We start from the raw sequence: 25,777 nt of genomic DNA, 5'->3' as shown, positions 1-25,777 counted from the left end.
TTCTAGGTAAGCGTTTCTTTACAGATCATGCCAGCTAGTAAGTGAAAAAAGAATGAGATTATCCGACCATCACCAGTGTGCAGCCTTAATGGAATAATGCATCAAGGCAATGATGACCAGCAGCCTTCCAAAACCTATGAAACAATCCTGCAAAAAGCTGAAGCTGAATTTGATCAACCCTCTCTCACTTTCACTGTTAATTTTCAGGGAATACAGAAACTCCAGGGGACAGAGAACACACTCAACTACTCTACAAGCAATGCTGTGCTGCAACTGGCTTGCACCAGTTTGAACGGGCTCACAGCCAATTGTTAAATTTTCAGTAATTTTGTGAGCTGGCTGTTAATCACTGTTAAAAATTAAATTATATAAACTTACAATTAACTATATTAAAGTGAAGGAATAAATAATCACAATTCACTATTCCCTAATAGTGAATTTCACTATATTTTACCTTTATCTATGCTCTTGGGTTAATTATACCTAATGTATGTATATAGTGGAAATGTTACATAATAGCGTACTATTGCACATCTCTTTCCGACTCTGCATTCAGATGACACACTGGTAGTTTTAAATCAGCCATGATGGGAATATTTACACCACAGAAACCAGCAAGTGCAACAGATCCAGGCTTTTTCATCCTAGAGAGCCAGATGTTGAATATTTACCAGCACACCATTGCCCACAGGGAAGCACTCACTAAAATTCTGACTCTGAACATACGACCCAGTTTCTCTGACAAATAAACTGCAAGGGAAAGAAAAAACATACAGATTAAGACTTAAGAATAATCAAGATAGTGTAATATTAGTGTAACATAAACAAACCAATGGAACAAGCATAGAGTAGAGAAAGAGGCCTAGACATAAGTGGGCAACTGATTTTCTTTTTCCTAAAGATTTTATTTATTTATTTGTCAGAGAGAGAGAGAGAGAGCACAAGCAGGGGGAGCAGCAGACAGAGGGAGAAACAGGCTCCCTGCTGAGCAAGGAGCCCGACGCGAGACTTGATCCAAAGACCCTGGGATCATGACCTGAGCCGAAGGCAGACGCTTAACAAAGTGAGCCACCCAGGCGCCCTGGGCAACTGATTTTTAACAATGGTGCTTCATGTGCTGTAATAACTGGATATACATATGCTAAAAAAAGAAAGAAAGGGAACTTTGATCCCCACCTCACACTGAATAAAAAATCAACTCAAAATGGATCACAGACCTAAATATAAAAACCCAAATTATTAAACTTACAGGAGAAAACCTTTGTGATATTAAATTGGGCAAAGATTTCTTAGATTTGAGACCAAAAGCAGGATCAATAAAAGATAAAGATGATAAAAAGTAGACTTCATCAAAATTAAAAGCTGCTGCTCTTCAAAGGACACTGTTGAGAGAATGAAAAGACAGGCTACGGACTGGAAGAAAATATTTGCAAATCATATACCTGATGGAGGACTTAAATCCGGAATATATGAAGAACTCTCAAAACACAGTAATAAAAAAACAGTTATAAAATGGGCAATTTCAACACTCTTTATTAAAGAACATATACAGATGGCAAATAACCCATAAAAAGTTGCTTTAACATCATTAGTCAATAGGGAAATACAAAGTAAAACCCCAATGACATATAAACCTATTATAATGGCTAAAAATCATAAAAACTGGAACAACCACTTTAGAAAAGTTTGTCAGTTTCTTAAAAAGTTATATATACACCTGCCATAGAGTCAGTCCAACCATTCCACTCCTAGGCATTTACACAGGAGAAATGAAAAGGTATATCCCAGAAAGACTTACACACAAAAATGTTCATAGCAGCTTCAATTGTAATAGCAAGAACTGGAAACAACCCAAATGACCAGCAGGTAGACGGATGAAGAACCTGCAGTCTATCTGTACGGTGGAATACTGCTGGGCGATAAAAAGGAATGAACTACTGATAGATGCAGCAACATGGATGAATCTCAGAAGTATGCTCAGTGAAAGAACACAGGCAAAAAAGAATACATGATGGATGATTCCATTTACAGAAAACTGTAGCAACTCAAACTAATCTTTAGTGACAAAAAGGAGATCACTGGCTGCCTGGGGGGGAAGAGGCTGGAGGGAGGAATGACAAAAGGATAAAAAGAAACTTTTGGGGTTGCTGGATATGCTCATCATTTTGACTGTGGTAATGGTTTTACAAGTACATATGGATGTCAAGGCTTGTGAGACTGTACATACTAAATACACGTCACCCACTGGATGTGAACTGTATCTCCATAGTACTGCTTTAAAAAGAGATGAGATATACCAATTGAGATGTATATTTCAATATTAATTCAAACAAATAAGTTGTTTTAAAAAGAGATTTTGAGACAATCGGGGAAACTGACAAACTGCCCAGATATGGGATAACATTATTCCAGTTAAAGAGTAGACTTTTACGGGCACCGGGGTGGCACAGTTGGTTAAGTGTCTGACTCTTGGTTTTGGCTCAGGTCGTGATTTCAGGGTCGTGAGACTGAGCCCCCGCGTCAGGCTCTGTGCTCAGCGGGGAGTCTGCTTAAGACTCTCTCTCCCTCTCCCTTTGCCCCTCCCCCTGCACTCGTTTTCTCTCTCTCTCTCAAATAAATAAATCTTTAAAAAAAAAACAGTAGACTTTTAGATAGAACACTCTGAAACATTTAAGAATGATATGATATCCTGGGGAGAAGAGGAAATGGGTAGAGATATATATGAAACAAGAATGGCCATGATTTGATAAAAGTCTAAGAGGAATAACTTAGATGGAGGTTCATTATACTATTTTTTATATACATCCTTCTATAACAACATAATCTCTAATACAGATCCAAAAATAAAGAAATGTTAAGGATTCATGAGGGGAAAGTCCTTTAGGCTACTTGTGACAGAATTAGGAAACCAGCAGAACCCATTTCTTTCTTTTTTTGTTTTTAAAGATTTTATTTATTTATTTGACAGAGAGAGAGAGACAGTGAGAGAGGGAACACAAGCAGGGGGAGTGGGAGAGGGAGAAGCAGGCTTCCCACTGAGCAGGGAGCCCGATGCGGGGCTCAATCCCAGGACCCTGGGATCATGACCTGAGCCAAAGGCAGACACCCAACCGACTGAGCCACCCAGGTGCTCCTACAGCAGAACTCATTTCTATAATGCTATTCTGATTACAGACTATAATCTAGTTCTGATTTCTAAAAGATGCAATGAATTTGAGGATTCTTTCATAACTCAGATGACCTAATAGAAGTTAATAAATTCCAAAAAGTTCAGTAAGAACAGACTTTGTGTTAAGACCACAAAAGAAGTACTTTTTCTGTTTGCTTGCCTTAAAGAACATCATATCTAAACATGAAGGGCTAGAACATAAAAGGGTAAGGCATATGGGAGATGCAGTCTTGAAGTGATACACAGACACTCAAAGTGAAGCAAACAGTGGAGCTCAGAAGAGAGCATTTGCGGCAAGTGATTCCCTCCTTGAAAGTGATCGCCCTGCCCCCGTGCACTCTGGGGCACACCAGTCATGAGTGGATGGACAGACGTGCCCGACGCATCCTCCCTTACCATCTGTCACTGCAACAAGCCATGTTGGGAGCAGTATAAAATCACCAAGGACAGGCTCGTTAACCTTATTCTCTATTGACTACAAATTATTACAAAAACACATTCTATGAAAGCTCTGTGAGGCAGATCCCATTTCCTATCTGAATTGGCACCAAATGCAGTTTTTACTGGCAGTTTTAGCAGACTGGATTTTCAACAGGAAGAGATGTATAATTAATCCCTCAGTTCCAGAGGGATGAAAGCGGTTATATTTCTGTTATAAAAGCACTGTAATTGCTATCACTCTAAATTTAACACCCCCTTTCCCCCCACCTTTTGACTAATTCAAAGACCTTTACAGTTCTTGGTACGTTATTAAAAATCTTGGGAGATGATTTTCCATCAAAGCTGCTTATAGATATAAAGTGGTCTAATCTACGATTTGTAATGCGAATAATGCTATATGCAAATTTTATAGTTAAACATTTGTTTCTAAATGGGCGAAATTATAGAAGAAATAGAACTGTTTTAACAACTGTTACTTAATTTAAAAATAAATGAGGCAATAATGCTAACATTTACTGCATGCTTACTAGGTGCCAGATGCTATTCAAAGCGCTTTACATTAATTTGGTCATGATAATTAATCCCATGAGTTAGATCCAATTAATAGCTCCATTTTACAGGTAAGGAAACTGAGGCAGAGGTCATATGTTAACAAATGAAAGAGCCATGTTTCATATCCACTCATTCTATCTCCAAAGCCCAGACTCAAACTCTGTGCTCTTTAGGGAATAAGAGGGCAGAGAAATACACTCAGATAGAAGACAGTCAAGATGTGGGCAGAGAAAACATACATAATGCCAAACGTCCAAATATCCATTCAGTCAATATCTTTTCACCTCAATACGTGAAAGGGTGTAGGGAACCGAAAAAAAGTGGGTTCTAGAAATAAAACTTGATTGACTACTTAACCAGGGCAAGTGGATTTAACCTAACATGTAAACAATACCTCTTCCTTCCTTCCCAAGTACTGAAAGGGAAGTGAATTTGAGGCTAAACTTGTGAGCTCCTCAGAAATTTGCCATATATGTTTTAAAGAGGTGTTTTCCAGCTTTAAGAAAATTCAATCTTCACTGTCTAAGCAAAAAATACTTGGAAACAAACTATAATGAAAAATATTTCATTGCAGGTATTTTGTAATGATGCTTCCTCAACACTCTCTTTTCATAAGGAATTTTTTACTTTTTTTTTTTATTATTATGTTAGTCACTATACAAGGACTTTTTTACTTTTAAGGAAGGAGGGGAGCATTGTTCCATATTACTGAATAGGGAAGTCCTCAGCCACCCTAGCAGCCCCTCCTCTGCTCACACAACCAACATCTTCTCCCCTTTTCAGTTCTTCATAGCAAATTGGTGTAAATGGCACTTTTCAACCATTCCTGCCATTCACTGCAGGTAAGAGCATGAATGTCCAACAACATCCGCTTTGAACGCTAGCTCTGCAATTCTTAGCAAGTCCTTTCACCTCTATGTCTCCCCATGAGGTCAGCAACAGTGTCAACTCCTTCACTGAGGGGCAGCAAAGGGTTAAGGAGTTAAGACATGGAAGCATTTTGAGCAGCTCCTGGCCCACAACAAATGCTCTGTAAATGTTAGATTTATTCTTATAGTCTTGTAGCAAAATACTCCCAAGATGTCATCACAAGCATCCTCAGACATGAGAACACCATGTGATAAGGAACACGTAATATTTCCGTAATGAAAGGGGGAAGGAGGGAAGAAGAAAAGGAAGGGAATAGCACATTTGTCAACAAAATGTGTCCAATCTGAGGAAAATATATGCTCTTTGGGGTGTATGTCTGAACATAAGTGAGGGTACATTAAATTAATCTATCAGGAAGTTCTAAACTGAGAGGTGTACTGAATATACATTTTGGCTGGGTGCCAGACCAGCCTGAGTGTTAGATCAGCATTCGGATAAAGTGGAGATCAGAGAGCATCACCGTCATCAGATGTACTTCTCAAATGCAAACGTAATTTTGAAATTATCAAAAAACTGTAATAGTATTATTGTGATAATTTTAAAGTTTGACAGGGCAGTGCAGAAACAAGAACTTCACAGCACGGTGGGCCACTGGATGGCCATGCCCCTGCACCACGGCCCAGCTCCTGCAGTTCTAACTAGACGCTCACTGTCCACTGCAGTCAGCAGAAAAGAGGGGGGTCTGCCAGCTAGCTCTGCTAGGACCCTGCAGACCGTGAGACTGCCACCAAATCATTAAGTACTATTTTGTCTTCCAGAGTAGCCAACTGAATTATTTTGTCTAATATTATGAAAGCTAGAGTACCTCAATCAATTCCATAGATTAGAGTTATGCTATAATTGACTCTATTATTCTGCTTTACATAGCCTGAATTTGTATAAATGGTTTATTGGCTCAAAAAAGATACAATTTTTCCTGAAGGTGTCTAGTTAACTCACTTTCTCAACATTCATATAAACTTTAATCTACTTCCTTAGTTAGCTGTCTAAATATTCATATTGTTAACTTATTTCAATTCAAAACATTTCTTAGTTGTTCTGAATAGTAAATTAACAGCTTCCATAATCATCAATCATTGCAGCATTTTACTCTTGCAATAAGGAGAATAATGACAGCAAATATTTATACAGCATTAACTACATGCCAGGTCCTCCCGTGTGACGCACGCGCACGCGCACACACAGCCAACCAGTCCTTATAACAACACTAAGATGTAGGTACTATTATTATTCCCATTTTACACATGAAGAAAACTGGCACAGAGAGAATAAATAACCTGCCCAAACTAGTACGTGGCAGGGTTGGGATGTGAACCCACATGCTGGCCGGGGGTCTGTGCTCTTGACCACTGGACACCTTGCCTCTCGGCAGCTGAAGAATGAGGAAGAGTTAAATCAGTGAAGAGTGAAGGGGTTTGGAAGTGAGGTAGGGAAAAAAAGGCCACAGCACTTGCAGCAGCACCCTGGCATGCATGGGGCGGGGGCAGGAGAAAGGTGCTTGCGAACGCCAGATGGGGCCACGTGCTGCACCCACTGAAGGCACCCGAGCAGCGGCACTTGAGGGCTCTGAGGGGCACAGACCGTGCAGGACTGTACAGGTCAGATCAAGGGGCGGGAAAAGAACAGCAAGCCCCTGGGGTCTTGCACCAGGGGTGAGGACATGACGACCAGAATGCTAGTGTGAAAGCCACGGTGCTGTGGAAATGGCTGGTCGAAGGTGAGAAAGCACGAAGCCCCGTGACAGACCGGATGAGAGGACGGTGAGGAGTGGAGAGGAGAGGAGATGAGAAGGTACCTGTTACCAGGGCAGGGTGACAGACTGGATTTGGGGGAAGGAAGAGGGTCGAGAAGAAGGAAGTCTCAAGGATGACTCCTAGGTTTCTGATTTGTGCAACTGGATGGATGGCAACGGGCTGTTCCACAAGATGGAAACACCTGATGAGGACAGAGGTTTCTGGACTTCTCCTGGACATGCACAGCGGGAGGGGCATCTGCGATGTCTATGGGGAGGTGTCCAGAGTAGGCAGCTAAATACACACACCCGCAGCCCACGCTGACGGTGGGAGCCAGAGATACAGTCTGGGGTCCGCACATAAATGACGATTCAAGCTGCAGAGGTGCATGAGATCCTATAAAGGATACTAAAAAGAGGGCCTGTGGCAGAGCCCTGAAGAACTCGACATTTTAAAAGACCAGAAAGACAAGGATGAGTCTGCAAAGGAGGCGCTAAGAGGCAGAAGGAAAAACCAGAAGAGTACAGATATCACAGAAACCAGGGAAGGCAAGCTTAAGAAGAAATCAATAAAGCCAAATGCTCTGACAGGTCAAGAAAGATGCCGATGGAAACATCTATTAGGTGTGGAGACACGTGGTGACTGTTTCCGAAGGGCAATGGGGACAGAGCCAGACCTGGAGTGAAGTGAGGCTTAAGTGAGAGGAGAGGAAATGAAGAAAGAGTACATACAATACTGAGAAAGGTAGCCGAATGAGAATGTGGGGCAAGAGTAGCAGATTTAAAATAGGTGACACTGAGCATGCCTAAACTGTTGATAAAGACCAAAGTGGGGAGGAAGGTGAATACACCTCAAAGGGAGGGAGCTGACAGTGTGAGGTTTCTCCACAGAAACAGGATCCAAAGCCTGAGCAAGTGGCAGGAGAGATGGCGCCTCTATCTGACCATGAGGGAAGGAGGCTCGGAGGCAAGCTGGTGCAGGCCGTTTGTACCTCTAAGAGCGGAAAGATGATAGAGTTCCCATCTGATGGCTCCCAATTTCTGTGTGACATAGGAGGCAAAGTTGTATCCAGAAAACGAAAGAGGCGGTGTGGGTATGGGAAGGAGGGGGGGAGGGGAAAGTGGGGGTGGTGTCAGGGTTTTAAGGAGACACGAAGGATGGAATTGACCATTGTAAAGAGCGGGAGAAAGAGTGAGCGCAAGAAAAGAGGAATGCTGGGCAGTGTTGAGGGCTCGTTTCAGAATGCAGGGGATTGAGAACTTACAGGGGTTCCTGTTGGCTCTGTGGTGTGAGCTGCAGTGCTCAGCCTGAGGGTGCAGGGAGAGAGAAGGCAGACAGCTGGTGGTCATCCAGGAGGTGGGTTCTGCTAGCAAGGCACAACAAAAGATCCAAGGGCAAGGGAGTTTAAGGACTGGGCAAGGATGCTAGAAGTGGATCAGGGACCTCAGCTCCATGAAGAAAGAGGGAGGATGGACTCAGAATAAAGGGACAAAAGATGAGGGTCCTGATAAAGGAAGATTAATTACAGTACAAGCTGCTGATGGAAAAGAGGTTGTGGGCACTGGGTGGAATACCTAAACTTAACTCATTAATTATCATTAATAATCAGTCACTAGATTACTTGAATTATTAATGAGTTTGATTATTCATTAATATATCAAGATCAACCTTCTGTGATATAATAAAAGGTGAGCTTCCTGCTCTGTGAAGGACTCTTAGGAATCGTTGAGAAAAAGACCAACAATCCACGGGGAAAATGAATAAAATACCCACTTGGCTGGAGATTCCTCCTCCAGGGGGCCGGGGGACTCTTCCACCGTTGTGGTCTCTTCCATTGGTGCAGTCTGCTCCACGTCACTGAAAAGCAGTGAGAATCATTCTGGTCACACAAATATGTTCACACCAATGCTCTTACATACGCAAGATAAAAAAAAATACATTTTGGGGGCGCCTGGGTGGTTCAGTTGGTTAAGCATCTACCTTAGGTTCAGGTCATGATCCCGGAGTCCCGGGATGGAGTCCTGCATGGGGCTCCCTGCTCAGCAGGGAGTCTGCTTCTCCCTCTGACCATCCCCCCTTCTCATGCCCTCTCTCTCAAATAAATAAAATAAAATCTTTAAAAGTAAAAAAAAATACATTTTAATATTCTTTTTTATAAGTAAATACCATTCAAGTAATTATATACACAAACAGGTAATCTGCATCAAAATGAAAATGAGAAAACTGCTAATCCACTGAAGTTACTTGAAAGATGTGAAAAGTACTTTTAGAAAAAGAAGTTTCTACGAATGGCCTAAAATTAAAAATAGCTTATAATAAACAAGAACAATTATTTAAAACTCTTACTGTCCTAGGAAATTTCAAGTATTAGCAGAGGCCATAAAATTGCTCAACCTGTGCTTTTAGAATGTGTTCAAATTTAAGCGACCATCAACAATACAGACTGCTAAATATATAGGATGTCATATATGAACCTCACGGTAATCACAAACCAAAAACCTGTGATACACAAAAAATAAAGAGAAAATAATCCAAACATAATATTAAGAAAGTCATCAAATCACAAGCGAAGAAAGCAAGAGAATAAAGGAAAAGAGAAGAAATAAAAAAAAACAACCACCAGAAAACGATTAACAAAATGGCAGTAATGCACACCTATCAATAACTGGACTAAATGCTCCAATAAAAGACGTAAGGTGACTGAATGGATAAAAAAAGCAAGACCCATCTGTATTCTGCCTACAAGAGACTCACTTAGACCTAAAGACATACACAGGCTGAAAATGAAGAGATGGAAAAAACATTTATCATGCAAATAGAAGCAAAAAAAAAAAAAAAAAAGCTGGGGTATCAATATTTTTATCAGACAAAATAGACTAAAACAAAAACTCTAACAAGAGACAAGGAAGAGTACTATATAATGATAAAGAGATCAATCCAAGAAAAGAATATAACAATTATAAATGTCTATGCACCCAACACAGGAGCACCTAAACATATAAAGTAAATGTTAACAGACATAAAAGGAGAAATCAATAGTGATACAGTAATAGTACAAGACTTTAACACCCACTTACATTAATGGATAGATCATCCAGACAGAAAATCAATCAGTGGCTTTGAAAGACACATTAGGCCAGATGGACTTAACAGATATAGAACAAACCATCCCCAAACAGCAGAATATACATTCTTTTCGAGTGCACTTGAAATATTCTCCAGGATAAATCACATGTTAGGCCACAAAATAGGTCTCAATGAATTTAAAAGACTGAAATCATATCAAGCATCTTTTTCTGATCACAATATAAAGCCAGAAATCAATTACAATAATAAGACTGGAAAAAACACACACATGTAGATGCTAAGCAACATGCTACTAAAAAACCAATGGGTCAACAAAGAAATCAAAGAGGAAATCAAAAATACCTTGAGACTAATGAAAACACAATGGTCCAGGGGCACCTGGGTGGCTCAGTCGGTTAAGTACTGCCTTCAGCTGAGGTCATGATCCCAGGGTCCTGGGGTCAGGCTGCCTGCTCAGCAGGGAGCCTGCTTCTCCTCTCCCTCTGGCCTTCCCCTGGCTTGTGCTCTCTCTCTCTCAAAGAAATAAAATCTCTAAAAACAACAACAACAACAACACAACGGTCCAAAATCTTTGGGACACAGCAAAAGCAGTTCTAAGAGGGAAGTTTATAACAATGCAAGCCTATCTCAAAAACCAAGAAAAATCTCAAACAATTTAACTCTACACCTAAAGGAACTAGAAAAAGAGGAACAAAGCCCAAAGTGAGTATAAGAAAAGAAATAATAAAGATCAGAGCAGAAATAAATGAAATAGAAACAAAAAGCACAATGAAAAGGTCCATGAAACTAAGAGCTGGTTCTTTGAAAAGATAAATAAAATTGATAAACCTTTAGCCAGATTCATCAAGGGAAAAAAAAATAAAAAGAGAGAACCCAAATAAATAAAATTGCAAATGAACGATAAGTTATAACTGACACTACAGAAATACAAAGAATCATAAGAGACTACAAAAAATTATACACCAACAAATTGGACAACTAGAAGAAATGGATAAATTCCTAGAAACAAACAATCATCCAAGACTGAACAGGAAGAAATAAAAAATCTGTAACTGGCCAATTATTAGTAATGAAATTGAGTTAGCAATAAAAAAAACTCTAGGAGTAGATGGTTTCATAGGTAAATTCTATCAAATATTTAAAGAAGAGTTAATATTTATCCTTCTCAAACTATTCCAAAAAATAAAGACGAAGAAATGCTTCCAAATTTACTCTACGAGGCCAGGATTACCCTTACACCAAAGTAAAAAAAAAAAAGACACTACAGAAAGAATTACAGGCCAATATCCCTGGTGGACATAGATGTAAAAATCTGTAACAAAATATTAGCAAACAGCATTCAATTCATTTACCATGATCATATTGGATTTATCCCAGGAATGCAAGGATGAACTCAATACCTGCACATCAATCAACGTGACCTACCACATTAACAAAATGAAGATGAAAATGATATGACCATCTCAATAGATGCTGAAAAAGCAATTCACAAAATTCAACATCCATTCATGATAAAAACTCTCAACACAGTGGGTATAGAGGGAACATACCTCAACATAATAAAGGTCATATATGAAAAACTCATAGCCAATATCATACTCGATGGTGAAAAACTGAAAACACTTCCTCTAAGATCAGGAACAAAACAAGGATGTCCACTCCCACCACTTTTATTCAACATAGTACTAAAAGTCCTAGCCACACCAATCAGACAAGAAAAAGAAATAAAAGGCATCCAAATAGGTAAGAAATAAAACTGTCACTGGGGCGCCTGGGTGGCTCAGATGGTTAAGCGTCTGCCTTCGGCTCAGGTCATGATCCCAGGGTCCTGGGATCAAGTCCCGCATCGGGCTCCCTGCTAGGCGGGGAGCCTGCTTCTCCCTCTGCCTCTGCCTCTCTCTCTCTCTCTGACTCTCATGAATAAATAAATAAAACATTAAAAAAAAAAAAAAAAAGAAATAAAACTGTCACTATTTGCAGATGACATGATAATATATATAGAAAACCCTAAATTACCCACCAAAAAATCATTAGAATAAATGATTTCAGTAAAGTTGCAGGACAAAATGAATATACAGAAATCTGTTGCATTCCTATATATTAATAATGAATTAGCAGAGACATTACAAAACAATCCCATATATAATTGCATTAAAAAGAATAAAATGCCTATGAATAAACAGAACCAAGGAGGTGAAAGACCTGTACTGTGAAAACTATAAGACACTGATAAAAGAAATTGAAGACAACACAAATAAATGAAAAGATACTCTATGCTCATGGATTGAAAGAATTAATATTGTTAAAATGTCCAGGCCACCACAAAGCAATCTATAGATTCAATGCAATCCCAAAATGCCAATGCTATTCTTCACAGAACTAAAACAAACAATCCTAAAGGTGTATGGAACCACAAAAGACCCCAAATAGCCAAAGCACACTTGAGAGAAGAACAAAGCTAAAGAGATCACAATCCCAGATTTCAAACTATACTACAAAGCTGTAATAACAAAACAGTATAGTACTGACACAATAATAAAGATATAGATCAATGCAACAGAAGAGAGCCCAGAACTAAACTCATGCTTATATGGTCAACTAGTCTATGACAAAGGAGGCAAGAACATGCAATGGGGAAAAGACAGCCTCTTCAACAAGTAGTATTGGGAAAACTGGACGGCTACATGCAAAAGGATGAAACTGGACCACTTCCTTACACCATACACAAAAATAAAATCAAAATGGATTAAAGACCTGAATGTAAAAACTGAAACCATAAAATTCCCGAGAGAAAGAAAGAAACAAACCAACCACAGGTATGAAACTCCTGGACATCTGTTTAGCAATATTTTTCTCCTCAGCCAAGGGAAACAAAAGCAAAAACAGACTATTGGGACTACATCAAACTAAATAAAAAGCTTTGCACAATGAAAGAAACCATCAAGAAAATGAAAAGGCGACCTACTGAATGGGAGAAGATCTTTGAAAAGGGGTCAATATCCAAAATATATAAAGAACTCATACAATTCAACACCAAAAAAACCTAACAGTCCAATTTAAAAATTCTTCAAAGAAGACATACAGATGGCCAACAGATACATGAAAAGATGCTCAACATCACTCATCATCAGGGAAATGCAAAAATCAAAACCACAATGAGATACAATCTCACACCAGTCAGAATAGCTAGTATTAAAAAGACAAGAAGTAACAAGTGTTGCTGAGGATGTGGAGAAAAGGGAATCCTTGTGCACTGTCGGTGGGAATATAAATTGGTGCAGCCACTACGGCAAACAGTATGGAGGTTACTCAAACAATTAAAATAGAATTACCCTATGATCCAGCAATGCCACTTTGGGTATTTACCCCACCCCCCCAATGAAAAGATGAATTGTATGTATGTATGTATTTACTTATTTATTTATAAGATTATTTAAGAGAGAGAGTGTGTGCACAAGCGGGGAGAGGGGCAGAGGGGGAGAGAGAATCCCAAGCAGACTCCCCACCAAGCATGGAGCCTGATGCAGGGCTCAATCCCACAACCTGAGTCAAAATCCCGAGTCAGACGCTTAACAACTGAGCCACTCAGGTGCCCCAAAAGATGAATTCTATTTTTTTATTTTTTATTTTTTTTTAATTTTATTTATTTATTTGAGAGAGAGAGAGCAAAAGCACGAGCAGGGTGAGGGGCAAAAGGGAGAAGCAGACTCCTCACCGAGCAGGGAGCCCGATGCAGCACTTGATCCTGGGACTCCGGGATCATGACCCATGCCAAAGGCAGATGCTTAACCAGCTGAACCACCCAGGATCCCCAAAAGATGAATTTTAAAAGCTATATGCACCCTTTTATTTATTGCAACATTTACAATAGTCAAGATATGGAAGAAATCAGGGGCACCTGGGTGGCTCAGTCGTTAAGCGTCTGCCTTCGGCTCAGGTCATGATCCCAGAGTCCTGAGATCGAGCCCCACATCGGGCTCCCTGCTTCTCCCTCTCCCACTCCCCCTGCTTGTGTTCCCTCTCTTGCTGTGTCTCTCTCTCTGTCAAATAAATAAATAAATAAATCTTAAAAAAAAAAAAAATTCCTTTATAAAAAAAAAGATATGGAAGAAATCTAAGTGCCCACTGACAGATGAATGGATAAAGAAGATGTCCTATATATGTACAATGGGATATTATCAGCCATAAAAAAGGATAAAATCTTGCCATTTGTGACAACATGGATGGACCTAAAGATATTATGGTAAGTGAAGACAGAGAAAGACAAATACCATGTGATTTCACTCACACGTGTAATCTAAAAAACAAAACAAATGAAGAAAAAAAGACTCATAAATACAGAGAACAAACAGGCAGTTGCAGTAGGGGCATAAACAAGTCCTGGAGATGAAAAGTACAACATAGGGAATATAGTCAGTAATACTGTAATACTTTTTATGGTGGTGACAGATGGAAACTACAGTTAATGTGGTAAGCATTTCACAGTGTATATCATTGTTAAATCACTATGTCATGCACCTCAAACTAATACAATATTGTATGTCAACTATAATTCAATAAAAAATTTAAAAAATTCTCAACCTACAAGTGTCAAATGACTCACAATACACAAGAATACACCATATCAAACTTTTAGAAAATGATGGAAACATTCCACAATAATGAGTGTGCAGAAAACAAACAGGCTGGTGATAACTGTGCCAGAAAAATAAGGCTCTGAAACATCAATTTATATACCATCACATCTAAATACAACCTACAGATTAGAAATTATAGCACAATGAGACACAATTTGAATTCTAATACACATGATCTTAAATTTTCCTTTTTATGTTAGCGTTAATCCTACATGATTATTACTTTAAAAAAACCAGTCCTGGGGCGCCTGGGTGGCTCAGTCGTTAAGCGTCTGCCTTCGGGTCAGGTCATGATCCCGGAGTCCTGGGATCGAGCCCTGCATCGGGCTCCCTGCTCCGCGGGAAGCCTGCTTCTCCCTCTCCCACTCCCCCTGCTTGTATTCCCTCTCTCACTGTGTCTCTCTCTGTCAAATAAATAAATAAAATCTTTAAAAAAAAAAAAAAAACAACCAGTCCCAGCAAAAGAAATTTCATTTTCAGGGAAATGCTAAAATTAGTCACTATAAGTATATCCCTTAGAAATATTTCATACTCTACATACAGACCCCAGCACTTTTTCATCTCCCATTAAGGAAAAAGTATCACAACATAAGCTATTTTTTAAAAAGCAAAGATAAATTGAACTGTAATAACAGAATTGACTTTACATTTAAGTTTTTTTATTCATCATGCAAAGCTATTGTACTGAACTTTAAAAATAATTTTTTAGATCCAGAATTTGAATAATTAATTTTTTCAAAGTTTATTTATTTTTTTTAGTAATCTCTACACCCACTGTGAGGCTTGAACTCAGGACCCCAAGATCAGGAGCTGCATGCTCTTCTGACTGAGGCAGCCAGGCGCTCCAAATAATTAATTTTTACTTTTAAAAAAATGGTCGGAAATCAAATGCACTCTGAGTTTGGAAGGACGCGGCTGCCGCTCTGCCTGGTAGAGGCCCCTTCACAGAGGCTGCCTCTGCACATCAGCTGACCTGGGCAGGGTCACAGAAGGTTCTGGAACCCAGGAGCCCCGAAGTCTAGCAGCAGCACACAAATTACTCCAACTTTCTCTTTATTCCCCTGGCAACATAATAAACCAAGGGGATAAAAACCATAGGTATATTGGTAATTCATAGCTTTCAACAATTAAAAATCATAAAAGGGCGATGTAAACACCAGCATTTCTTAAACTTGAGCAGCTGATCTTAAAAAAGGAGAGAAATCACAGATCTCCCTCCTGTGTTGATCTAAATTATTTAATGAATAAACAAAAAACTAATGTGCTTACAGCTCTTACAGAACTACAGAACCATGGGGTTTCAAAATTAGCAACAATTTATGTTGGTGGATTTTGTTATTTTGTTGAAAGTAGATAATCAATGCTGGATCTACAGAAAAGAGATAAAGCCCCAGGGCCCATGTGTATATTTTGACTTCAGTTATATGAATGCAGAAAATGTCTGTTTGCACAAGTACATTCCACAAAGCGATGTTAAACACCTCAAGGCTTTGTTATCTAGTTCAAATTCAGACTTCACACTTACCCAAATCTATGACCGTGAACAGATTTTAATCGAATGTTACTTGATTATTACATAAGACCATCTTGCTCTTTGAAATAAAAATTGGAAGGCACCATTACTGAAAACTGCTTTTGTGGGCGTGTTTCAATTGGTACCGAGAAAATAATATCTGATATCTGATTTTTTTAATTACCACAAATAGAGAAAATTCTACTTTCAACACAGGCACCCACTGTCAAACTGCTGAAGAAAACCATTAACATTGGAAATGGCTCACTGTACCATTTTGAAAACATCTTATCCTTAAATTTAGTTAGCACTGCCAATGCCTTCAAAGAGGAATACTAACTACAGCAAAACCCTCAAACTTTTATTTTTTTTAGAAGATTTATTTATTCATTTTAGAGAGGCAGAGGAGCAGCAAAGGGAGAGAACCTCAAGCAGACTCCCTGCTGAGCGGGGAGCCCAGACACAGGACTTGATCCCACCACCCTGAGATCATGACCGGAGCTGAAACCAAGAGCTGGATGCTTAACCAACTGAGCCACCCAGGCGCCCCTGGACTGATGGTGTTAAACAAGGTGATAAATCAGGTGACTCAGAGGTATTACTTTTTAAAGTATATATTATCAAAGTAAAAATAAACAAAATTAAAAGATTCATAATCAAGATCCTATCAAACCCTATACTGAGAAACATTCAACAAGTTTCTTTTTCCTCTCAAGGACAAGGCTTGGAAAGCCTGCCCCACAACATGCGCTGGGGGACGCCTTCCTTGCCCAGCACTGCCCGGAAGCACTTGCTGCCCAGTCTTTGCAGACACAGGAAGGCACTGTCCCTGCAGCCATGAAATGAAACAGCAGAACCAAGTACCTCTTCTAAGTAGTAAAACTGGCACAGATCTGAGACACTATGAAGCCTCAGAAAAATATCAGATTTGAACCTTCAGTGAAACTTGTCATTGAGCTTGACCTGCAAATGATTTCATAAAATCAAGATGCAATGTATACGAGAACTTGGGGAGGTCACAGAAAAGTAAAGTATAGAATATCCAGGAATTTAAAAAGCATTCTGAGGCCTATGTACAGTGCCATGTGCTAGGGCATCAGCAAATACAAATTTGTTTGGGCTAAAATATGATAAAAGAACTTTCAAAGTCGTTTTCAAATCTAATTGCAACATAGCAAACATGCTTTAAGAAGTCATCTCACTAAACAAAAGCCTAAAACGAATCTCTACCTAATGGCACACAAATATAAAGCCACTGAAAGCACAACAGAGAGTACTTTTTACGAAAGGAAAATAAAGATCCAGATTTCCACCTAACTGTAGGTTCACAGAAGGCACACATTTGCACCGTACCTGGTATCTTTACCTGATCCCCAGGTTCGAACTCCACATCCACCCATGTTGTCTTCGGTTCTGATTGCTCTAGAGAAAGAAAGAATATTCCCTTAAACTGGAAGGTGGTCTCCAGTCAATCTCCAAATCAGAAAAGCTGATCAGAAAAGCTGTCCCAGGATCAGCTCCCTCAGGAATAAGAGCACACTATATAAAGTCAACTAAATATTAACACATAACAGATTCGTACCATGTATCACCAAGACCATAAAGCGAAAACAGCAGTTCCAGAGGAACTGACATTTTCTCATTCCCACCATACCTCTCAAAATCTCGTTTCCCTCTCTGGTCAAAACCGTCGAAAGCTCTGTTCCCGGGGCCGCCTCTGCCTCGGCTTCGCATGGCCCCTCTTGGGCCTCCACGGCCTCTCAGGGGTCTGTCTCGATCAAACCTGTCAATGGGTCTAGAAAGAGACGGGTATAATCAAAAGTGGTGAACTGCATTAAAGGGCTAAGAAGACTCTTTTCAGAAAAAAAATTCTAGAAGGACACGATGGCTGAAATATACTGGAAAGAACAGTGGCTTGAAAAATAAAGTAATAGTTAATGTTTACCGAATACTACTTACTACCTGAAGCACTGTTCTGAGCACGTCACATACAGAAATTAATTCTCATAAACAGAACTACAGTATACAACTATCGTCCACAACTCAGGAAACAAGAGGCACAAAGGAGGTAGGTAACTTGCCCAAGGTCACATGGCTGCTAGTGAGGATGCCAGACGAGAGAAGCAGGTCCTGGGCAGGTCTTACTGTGGAGGGGCATCCCTTTCTCTGGATCTGGTTTCCTCATTTATAAAATGAGGTTAGATAAACTCCAAGATTCATCCCAGCTCTAATATTCAATATTCAAGTTAAATTTGGAATGTTTTGTATAACAGAAATAATTTAACTTCAAATTATGCCCCCTCCCAAATCTCCCTCTCCCAAACACAACCAGTCAGTGAGTGACACTTGGGGCTGAAAACATTAACCTGCAACCAACTCAATTCTACCCCCACTGCCCTACACAAACTTCCAAAGACAGCTGAAGCTCCTTGTTGTTAAAGCCAACAGCAACTTTTGTCTTTATGTCATTTGACCCCTATTCATCATTGGACACTGCTGACCGTTAATTTTCCTCTGACCTCTCTGACTTCTCTTTCCCTGCCTGTCCTTAGAAAACTATTTTTGTAATAGGTCATACTGAAACAGGGTACAAAATTCACAAGCTATTCCCCTTGCTCCTTAGCTACCCAATTCCACTTCTCACAGGTAGGCACATCCAGAGTCACATAAAGGGACCAGTTCTATACCTTGCCTCTTTCATCTCACTAGTCTTGGTGCTCCACACACAGATGCCTCCCTCGTTCTTCCGGGTACCTGACTGTCCTTACGTGTACCTGCATTCCTGACTTCCTATTTCTGGCACACATCGTCCTCATCTCTACGCTACTGCTGTGTGACCTTCATTCATGTGACCCTGCGTCTCTCATTGGGGTCTCTGATTCCAGGCCACAAAGCCAGTTACTTCCTGGACATACCCTCTGTCCATGCCCTGGTCCTGCAGATACGTGACCAACACTGACCCCGTGCTCCTCCTATGGTCCCCAACTCACAGCACGAAGTACCTAAGCCAAGAACCAGCGGTCTTCAACTGTCTTCCCTTCGTCCCCTGCCACATCCGCTGGTCCAAGGCCTGACCGCCCACCCACTTCTCCTCACACCCATTCCTGGCCACGTCTCTAGTCACTGTCATTTTTTTATGAGGACTTGAAGCTACTGTAGGAAGGGCATCTTTTTCATCATTACAACCTTACTTGAATAAGATAAATTATATTTTCTAATTTGTCAAGGCTTTACAAAACATTTACAATCATGACAAATTACTTACTGAACCCTAGTGGTGTTAGTAGCTCAAGCACCCAAACCGGGAGATATGTTCCAGTCTACTGCTATGGCTGAAAATGTTACATTAAAAAGCTACTATATGAGAGTGGGTAAAAAGATACAAAACTCACTATTCTCCTATTTAAAAAGATTAAAAAAATACAGAATCACCAATCATTAACTTTATGCAAGGCTCTTACAAGAAACATCATCCTAAATACATTCTCTAGGTTGGCTTTTCTCCTCCCACCTCCTCCACCCCAACCAAAACAAAATTTGTATTCTTTTTTTTTTTTTAATATTTATTTATTTTAGAGAGAGAGAAAAAGAATGTGCGCACGTGGCGTGGAAGGGCAGAAGGAGAGGGAGAGAATCTTAAGCAGACTCCCCACTGAGCGTGGAACCCACACGGGACTTATCTCACCACCCTGAGATCATGACCTGAGCCAAAATCAAGAGTCAGCTGCTTAACGGACTGAGGCTCCCAGGCACCCCAAAACAAAATTTTTAAATAGAAATTGTCATAAAATTGATTACATGTTGATAAATATCTGAAGCAGAGTTCTAAAACAATGACAAAATTAAAGTAACAATAAGTTCTTAACAAGGGAGTTGGACAGGGCCATAAAAGAAAAAAAAAATGTACTTAAATATTGAGAGGAAATGAAACGCCAAAACATACATGGAAAATAATGCCAACAGTCAAAATCAGGTCTAAATTTACATGAAATCTACATCAGATACCAATAAAATACAAAGTCCTTTAAAATATAATAGCGATTGAAACTGACCCTAAAATAGCCCTGTGTGTTCTGGTTTATTTTAATCCCTTGAACCATTTTTTTCTTTACTCCCCAGATTACCCACCCCCTTCTCCCAATTAAATCTATTCTCAATTGCTTCTCTATAATCCCTTGATCATAAAACATATCCTCTCTGTGCTTGTGTTGGCAGCACATATACTAAAAGGTGGAACAATAAAACATATCCTTTTTTTTTTTTTACAGGTTAGTGAGCATTGAGAAATCCTGTACTCTATTTAGGAAGCTTGATTTGTGTTGTACTCACAAGCAAAAGCAAGGAAAATAACATTTCAGCCAAGCACCGTGCTTTACATCCCTGTAATCCACTCTCTGACAATAATCCTCATAAGCAGACACAAGTACCTGTTTTACAGGTAAAGGGAATGAAGTTCATGGAGGGGAAAGTGAGGGGTTAGTGTTTACTGGGTACAGAGTTTCACTCTGGAAAGATAAAAATGTTCTGGAGAAGGATGGTGGTGCTGGTTGTACAACAATGTGAATGTATTTAATGCACTGCACTGCCATACATTTATAAGTGGTTAAAATGGTAAATGTTATGCTATATATATTTTATCCCAATTTTTTAAAATGCTTCCTTATGAGAAGAAAAAAAAACCAAACAAACATCTGAGTAAGTGATTCTTTCAGAACTGGAACAGACTTTGAATGACTAGCAGTAAACTTCAGGAAGAGCCAAAGAGTCAAAATAATCCAGACAGAAGCAGACTAATTTCCTAATAGCCTATGTTCAAAGAGTTCACTTAAGTTCATTATTTGGAGCCTAAAGAAAAATTCCTCCTGCATTAAAAACAGTAGTGGTGCGCCCCCCACCCCCCACCATATGCAAGATACCTGGCTGATCTCTGCACCTGAGCCACACGGACAGCTACTCCCAGCACCATTTCTGACACTGCTTCTATATGAAAATATGTGTTCTGCCTTAGTGGAATAAAAATCCACGTGAGCCAGCTGTGACCAGAGTACCCATCACTGCAACTCTGGGTCTTTGTTTCCCCATTCATAAACATGGACAGGACTGAATTAGATATAGTCTGTTGAGATTATCAAGATTCTAGGGGTGCCTGGGTGGCTCAGTCGATTAAGCATCTGACTCCTGACTTCAGCTCAGGTAATGATCTCAGGGTTGTGAGAATGAGCCTGCACCTGGCTCTACGGTGGGCATGGAACCTGCTTAAGATCCTCTTTCTCCCTCTCCCTCTGCCCCATCCTCTGTGCATGCATGCTCTCTCTCTTAAAAAAAAAAAAAAAAGATTATCAGGATTCTATAATTCTGTCCAATAAACATGTATAGGTATCATAGAAAACGCAAGGTGATACGATTTTTCACTATCAAAAAAGCAAAGAAGAAAGTTCAATTTATTATATTCAAACCTGGAGAAAGAGCTATGAGAAATGCTCTTATAGATTGTTAGTGATAGAGTAAGTGGGCAGGTTAGTAGGATAGTGACTGGGTCACTATGTATCAAAAGATCCCCCCTTACGCTAATTTGTTTTCACACTCTATGTACCCAACCAAACTTGCACTAAAGCACAAACTGGGTCCTAGGATACATGACACCCAGTTAAGGACCACTGCTTTATGGTTCCCACTTCTAGAGCTCCCATCTAGGAAAGGTCCAACCCTAAGGGAATGATTACATTGTACTGCATCCAAACAACACATAATAGAACCATAAAAAATGTTTACCAAACATTGTTAAGGACATGGAAAACACTTCTGCCATGTCAAGTGGAATTGAAAGCATATAAAGGACTCAGTACATATGTATTATCATCTTAATATTTAAGTGTATCTATGTATAAGAAAAAAAGGAAAAAATTAGGCCAGTGTTAAGAGTAATCATCTTAGATGGTAAGATAAGTAGTTTTAATTTTCTTTATAATTGCATGCATTTTCTAAATGGTCAAATTGCCTTATGGATCTTTATTAATAGGAGAGTACTTTTTAAGAAATTAAGGAAAATAACTTTTCTGATAGTACATGACTTATCAAAAATAATTTCAAATTTCCTTGAAGGTAAAAATTACCTACATATACCTAATGTAATACACGAGAAGGACACGAGACATCACTTCTGTGGTATTCCTGCCAGAGTGCATAATATCATTCCATGAAGAAACATCAGACAAACTCAAATTCTGGGCTGTCCTACAAAATAACTGGCCCACACTCTTCCAAAATGTCAAAGTCATAAAAGATAAAGGAAGACTAAGGAGCTGTTCTACATTAAAGACAACTAAGTGCAATGCACCTTCCTGGACTGCATCCTGAACCAGGCATTTTTTTTTCTTTTGCTAAAAGGGCATTATTAGGACAACTGGTCAAATGTGAGTACTCTGTAGATTACATGATTTAGAGGATTAGATAACAGAATTGTATCAGTGTTAAAGAGTTGGATAACTGTACCATGTTTTTAGGAAATACATTTAAAGTATTTAGGGATAAAGAGATATTTCTGTACCTTACTCTTAAATGTCAAAGAAAAAAGGTGAGTGTGTGTGTGTGTGTGTGTGTAAAGGAAGGGAAGGAGGGGGGTATGATAACGGAAATGTTAACATTTGGGGAATCTGGGTGGGGATATATATAGGAATTCTTTGTCTAAGTCTTGCAACTTTCTATAAATCTGAAATTATTTTTAAAGAAAAAGAAAAATCTCTCCATAATCCCATATCCCACCCTACCCCCACCCTTATATACATGTATGATTTCACTTAATAGGCATTGTTTTGTGTTAACATATACTCACCCTTTTTAAGGACTCATTTTGCTACTTAAAAAAGCTGGAAACATGAGTTTGTGCTTTTGAGCTATAATTTCCTTATCTCCACAGAATAAATCCCTGAAGTGAGAAAAAAAATACACATATGCTTCCCCAAATAAATAGCTCTGATCCAGAAGGCTTTTTGTAAGCAAGCAGACTATGGCCATTACACAGCAAAATTGAAGTAATCACCAAAAATAGCAGAATTAAGCCTTTCTCTTCCCTCACCCTCCAACATGGCGGCAGATACAGCATCTTGATGTTCTGACCATGTAACTTCTAGGGAACAGATCTGTTGAAGTCACCGCCTGCCTCTGCCCTCCCAGACTGAGCTACTCTGCTGGACTTTTGCACTTTTGGGGAGGGTGGGGGTGGTTAATGAACATGGTTTTACAAAGCCATGTCCTTTGGTTAACTTGTAGCCAGGATCCTAAGTGGAATCAGTAGTCAAGAAGTTGAAAGACTTTGGGAATAATGGCTCCCTTGTCATGAAACTACTCACAGCTGATAGTGTCAACACACACTGTTCTAGTCTCCCTCAGCCTTTTCGACCTATTTTCCTTTAAATGTGATTCACAAGTTGTTTGTTTAATCTAAACTCAGTGTTGTGCAGGTTGAATTATTAAACAAAAACTTGAGGCAGCGGGCACCTGTCATGTTGGTAGCAAGCAGGAGACCCCAAGAACTGCTCTCCATGTACAGGTAGGCACAGGTAGCCCGCCCACTGCCCCATCACTCAGGAGTGGCGTCCAGCCACACCAGCCTGAGACCACCTTCCAGTTCAGAGTACTTTCTAGGGGAAGGTATGGGAGCCAGAAATTGGTGTCACACACTGTATTAGTTCTTCTTAAAATGTCATCATGATAGCCAATTGGCCTAACCATGGGGCCAGGAACTTGTTTAAATTTGTTAGTAGTCTAATGGACTCTGAGAAACAAACTGAGGGTTCTAGAGGTGAGGGGGTGGGAGGATGGGTTAGCCTGGTGATGGGTATTAAAGAGGGCACGTTCTGCATGGAGCACTGGGTGTTATACACAAACAATGAATCATGGAACACTACATCAAAAACTAATGATGTGATGTATGGTGATTAACATAATAATAAAAATAAATAAATAAATTTGTTAGTAGTCTAAATTAGTAATATTAAGTCAAAACCATAATTATATCCCAAGCCTATACTGCAAAAGAAAATTTAACCAGTTTAACAGACTCCTGTCTAGTTTTTTACAGGAGTGCTTTGTGTAGTTATACCAATAAATAATTCATTTTTCACCATATAATCATTTCCCTCCTGTGTCAACTAAAGTAACTGCCAACTTCAATCGGCAAAATATTCCCAGGACTGGCACCATGAAAAGGTAGCAGTTCTCTTAAAACCCTCTGGCTCCCCACCAACCCTCCTGGCCGAGGTCTGCAGTACATACTTTTCATCTGTGAACTTCTCAGGTGTAAAGTCCGCCTGTCTCTCGGTCTCATAGGGTCGATACTCCCTGTAGGATCTGCGCTCTGCTCGGTCAAGTGTCACCTCCGTCCCCCGGCTGTCATTCCATCCCTGTTGCTCCCCTCTTCTGGGAGCTCGCCTCTGGCCTGCCAGGGACAAATCAGAAGGGACAGCTGGGACACCAGGTCCATGACAGCATGTTTACAGAGAGTTTTAAATTCCACTTTTCTGGAAGTCAAAGTCATAGGAAAATCTGGGAAGTTCAGAAACATTCAGAGAAGAAAAAAGTTGTGGATACTGCCAGGGCCCAGAGTCAACTACAGTTGACCCTCGAGCAACACCGGTTTGAAGTGCGTGGCCCCACGCAGGCCTGGATTTTTTTAGATACAGTACAGTGGTGTCAATGTATTGTCTTCTCTAGCTTATCTGCTGTAAGAATACAATACATAATACATACACAAAATACACACTAACTGACTGTTGTTGGTAAGGCTTCCAGTCAACAGTAGGGTATTAGTAGTTAAGTTTTTGGGAAGTCAGAAGTTATATGTGGATTTTTACCTGCACGGGAGGTTGGTGCCCCTAATCCCCACCACGTTACTTGAGGGTCAACTGTACTTCCTAATAAAACTTCTAAGATACTTATGTTCTCTCTCTTTTGTCCTAGGAAATATAAACTATACCAACTAACCTATAATGACAGGTATCTCAGAGTGTGACAGCTCTGGATAGACATGTTTGCTAAACTAACTACTTTTGACAAAAGCAACTTTATTAAAACATGGTAGTTAAGCTCCATACAGAAAAATTAAAGGATAAACACTCTGTATTTCAGATTGCACTTTAGATAAACTATGGTTTATCATTGGCTACTAAGGTTTTCATTTCTAAATAGTCGTACTGTTTATCTTTTTTTGCTTGAAAACAGATTTTCCTGCTCTTGTGCTTTGTTGAGTTTTATGCATTTATGATCATACTTCTCAATATGAGGCCAAGCTGCTATTTGCCAACTCATACAAGGACCAGTCGGCACTCAAAGGGACATCTCATTTGCAGAGAAACCAGCACTCAGCCATGGCCACTATAGGCTTCAATCTCTCCCTCTCTCTCTCTCACTTTACTCCTCTCTAGTTTTGATGCTTTAAAAATACTTAGATTCCATGTCTGAAGGCAGCTAATACTTGGTAAATACACTGTGAAGAAATCTGTCGCCTCTTAAATCATCTCCCAAATATGTATTTATTTTTCATTATATGCATTTAAAAGGTCTCCATCTCAAACAGGGGATGTACTATTTTTATTATAGTAGCTTTGATTTTCCTTGGTATAGCTTACCCTTCACATTGGTTGTATGGCTATAAAAATATTAAATGTATTTGAGTTAACGGGTATTTTTTAAATTCCTAGATTCCTCTCTTACTTAG

General features: G+C 39.6%; 1 protein-coding gene across 2 annotated transcripts in view; it reads right to left on the bottom strand.

The window, feature by feature from the left end:
* HABP4 (hyaluronan binding protein 4) overlaps nucleotides 1-25,777 on the bottom strand; it is a 42,403-nt gene that overhangs the window by 12,772 nt on the left and 3,854 nt on the right. For both annotated transcript variants that reach the window (XM_036074730.2, XM_036074731.2), the window contains exons 2-5: nucleotides 24,337-24,499; nucleotides 17,717-17,857; nucleotides 17,416-17,484; nucleotides 8,599-8,682 (exon numbers count right to left, since the gene is read on the bottom strand). In XM_036074730.2, coding sequence (XP_035930623.1) covers nucleotides 8,599-8,682; nucleotides 17,416-17,484; nucleotides 17,717-17,857; nucleotides 24,337-24,499 — 457 coding nt within the window. The remainder of the gene's footprint in view (nucleotides 1-8,598; nucleotides 8,683-17,415; nucleotides 17,485-17,716; nucleotides 17,858-24,336; nucleotides 24,500-25,777) is intronic.

The sequence above is a fragment of the Halichoerus grypus genome, chromosome 14 (genome assembly GCF_964656455.1).
Source record: "Halichoerus grypus chromosome 14, mHalGry1.hap1.1, whole genome shotgun sequence".
NCBI lineage: Eukaryota > Metazoa > Chordata > Mammalia > Carnivora > Phocidae > Halichoerus > Halichoerus grypus.
Note: the sequence above shows the minus strand (reverse complement) of the source record. Positions and strands in the feature narration are given on the sequence as shown.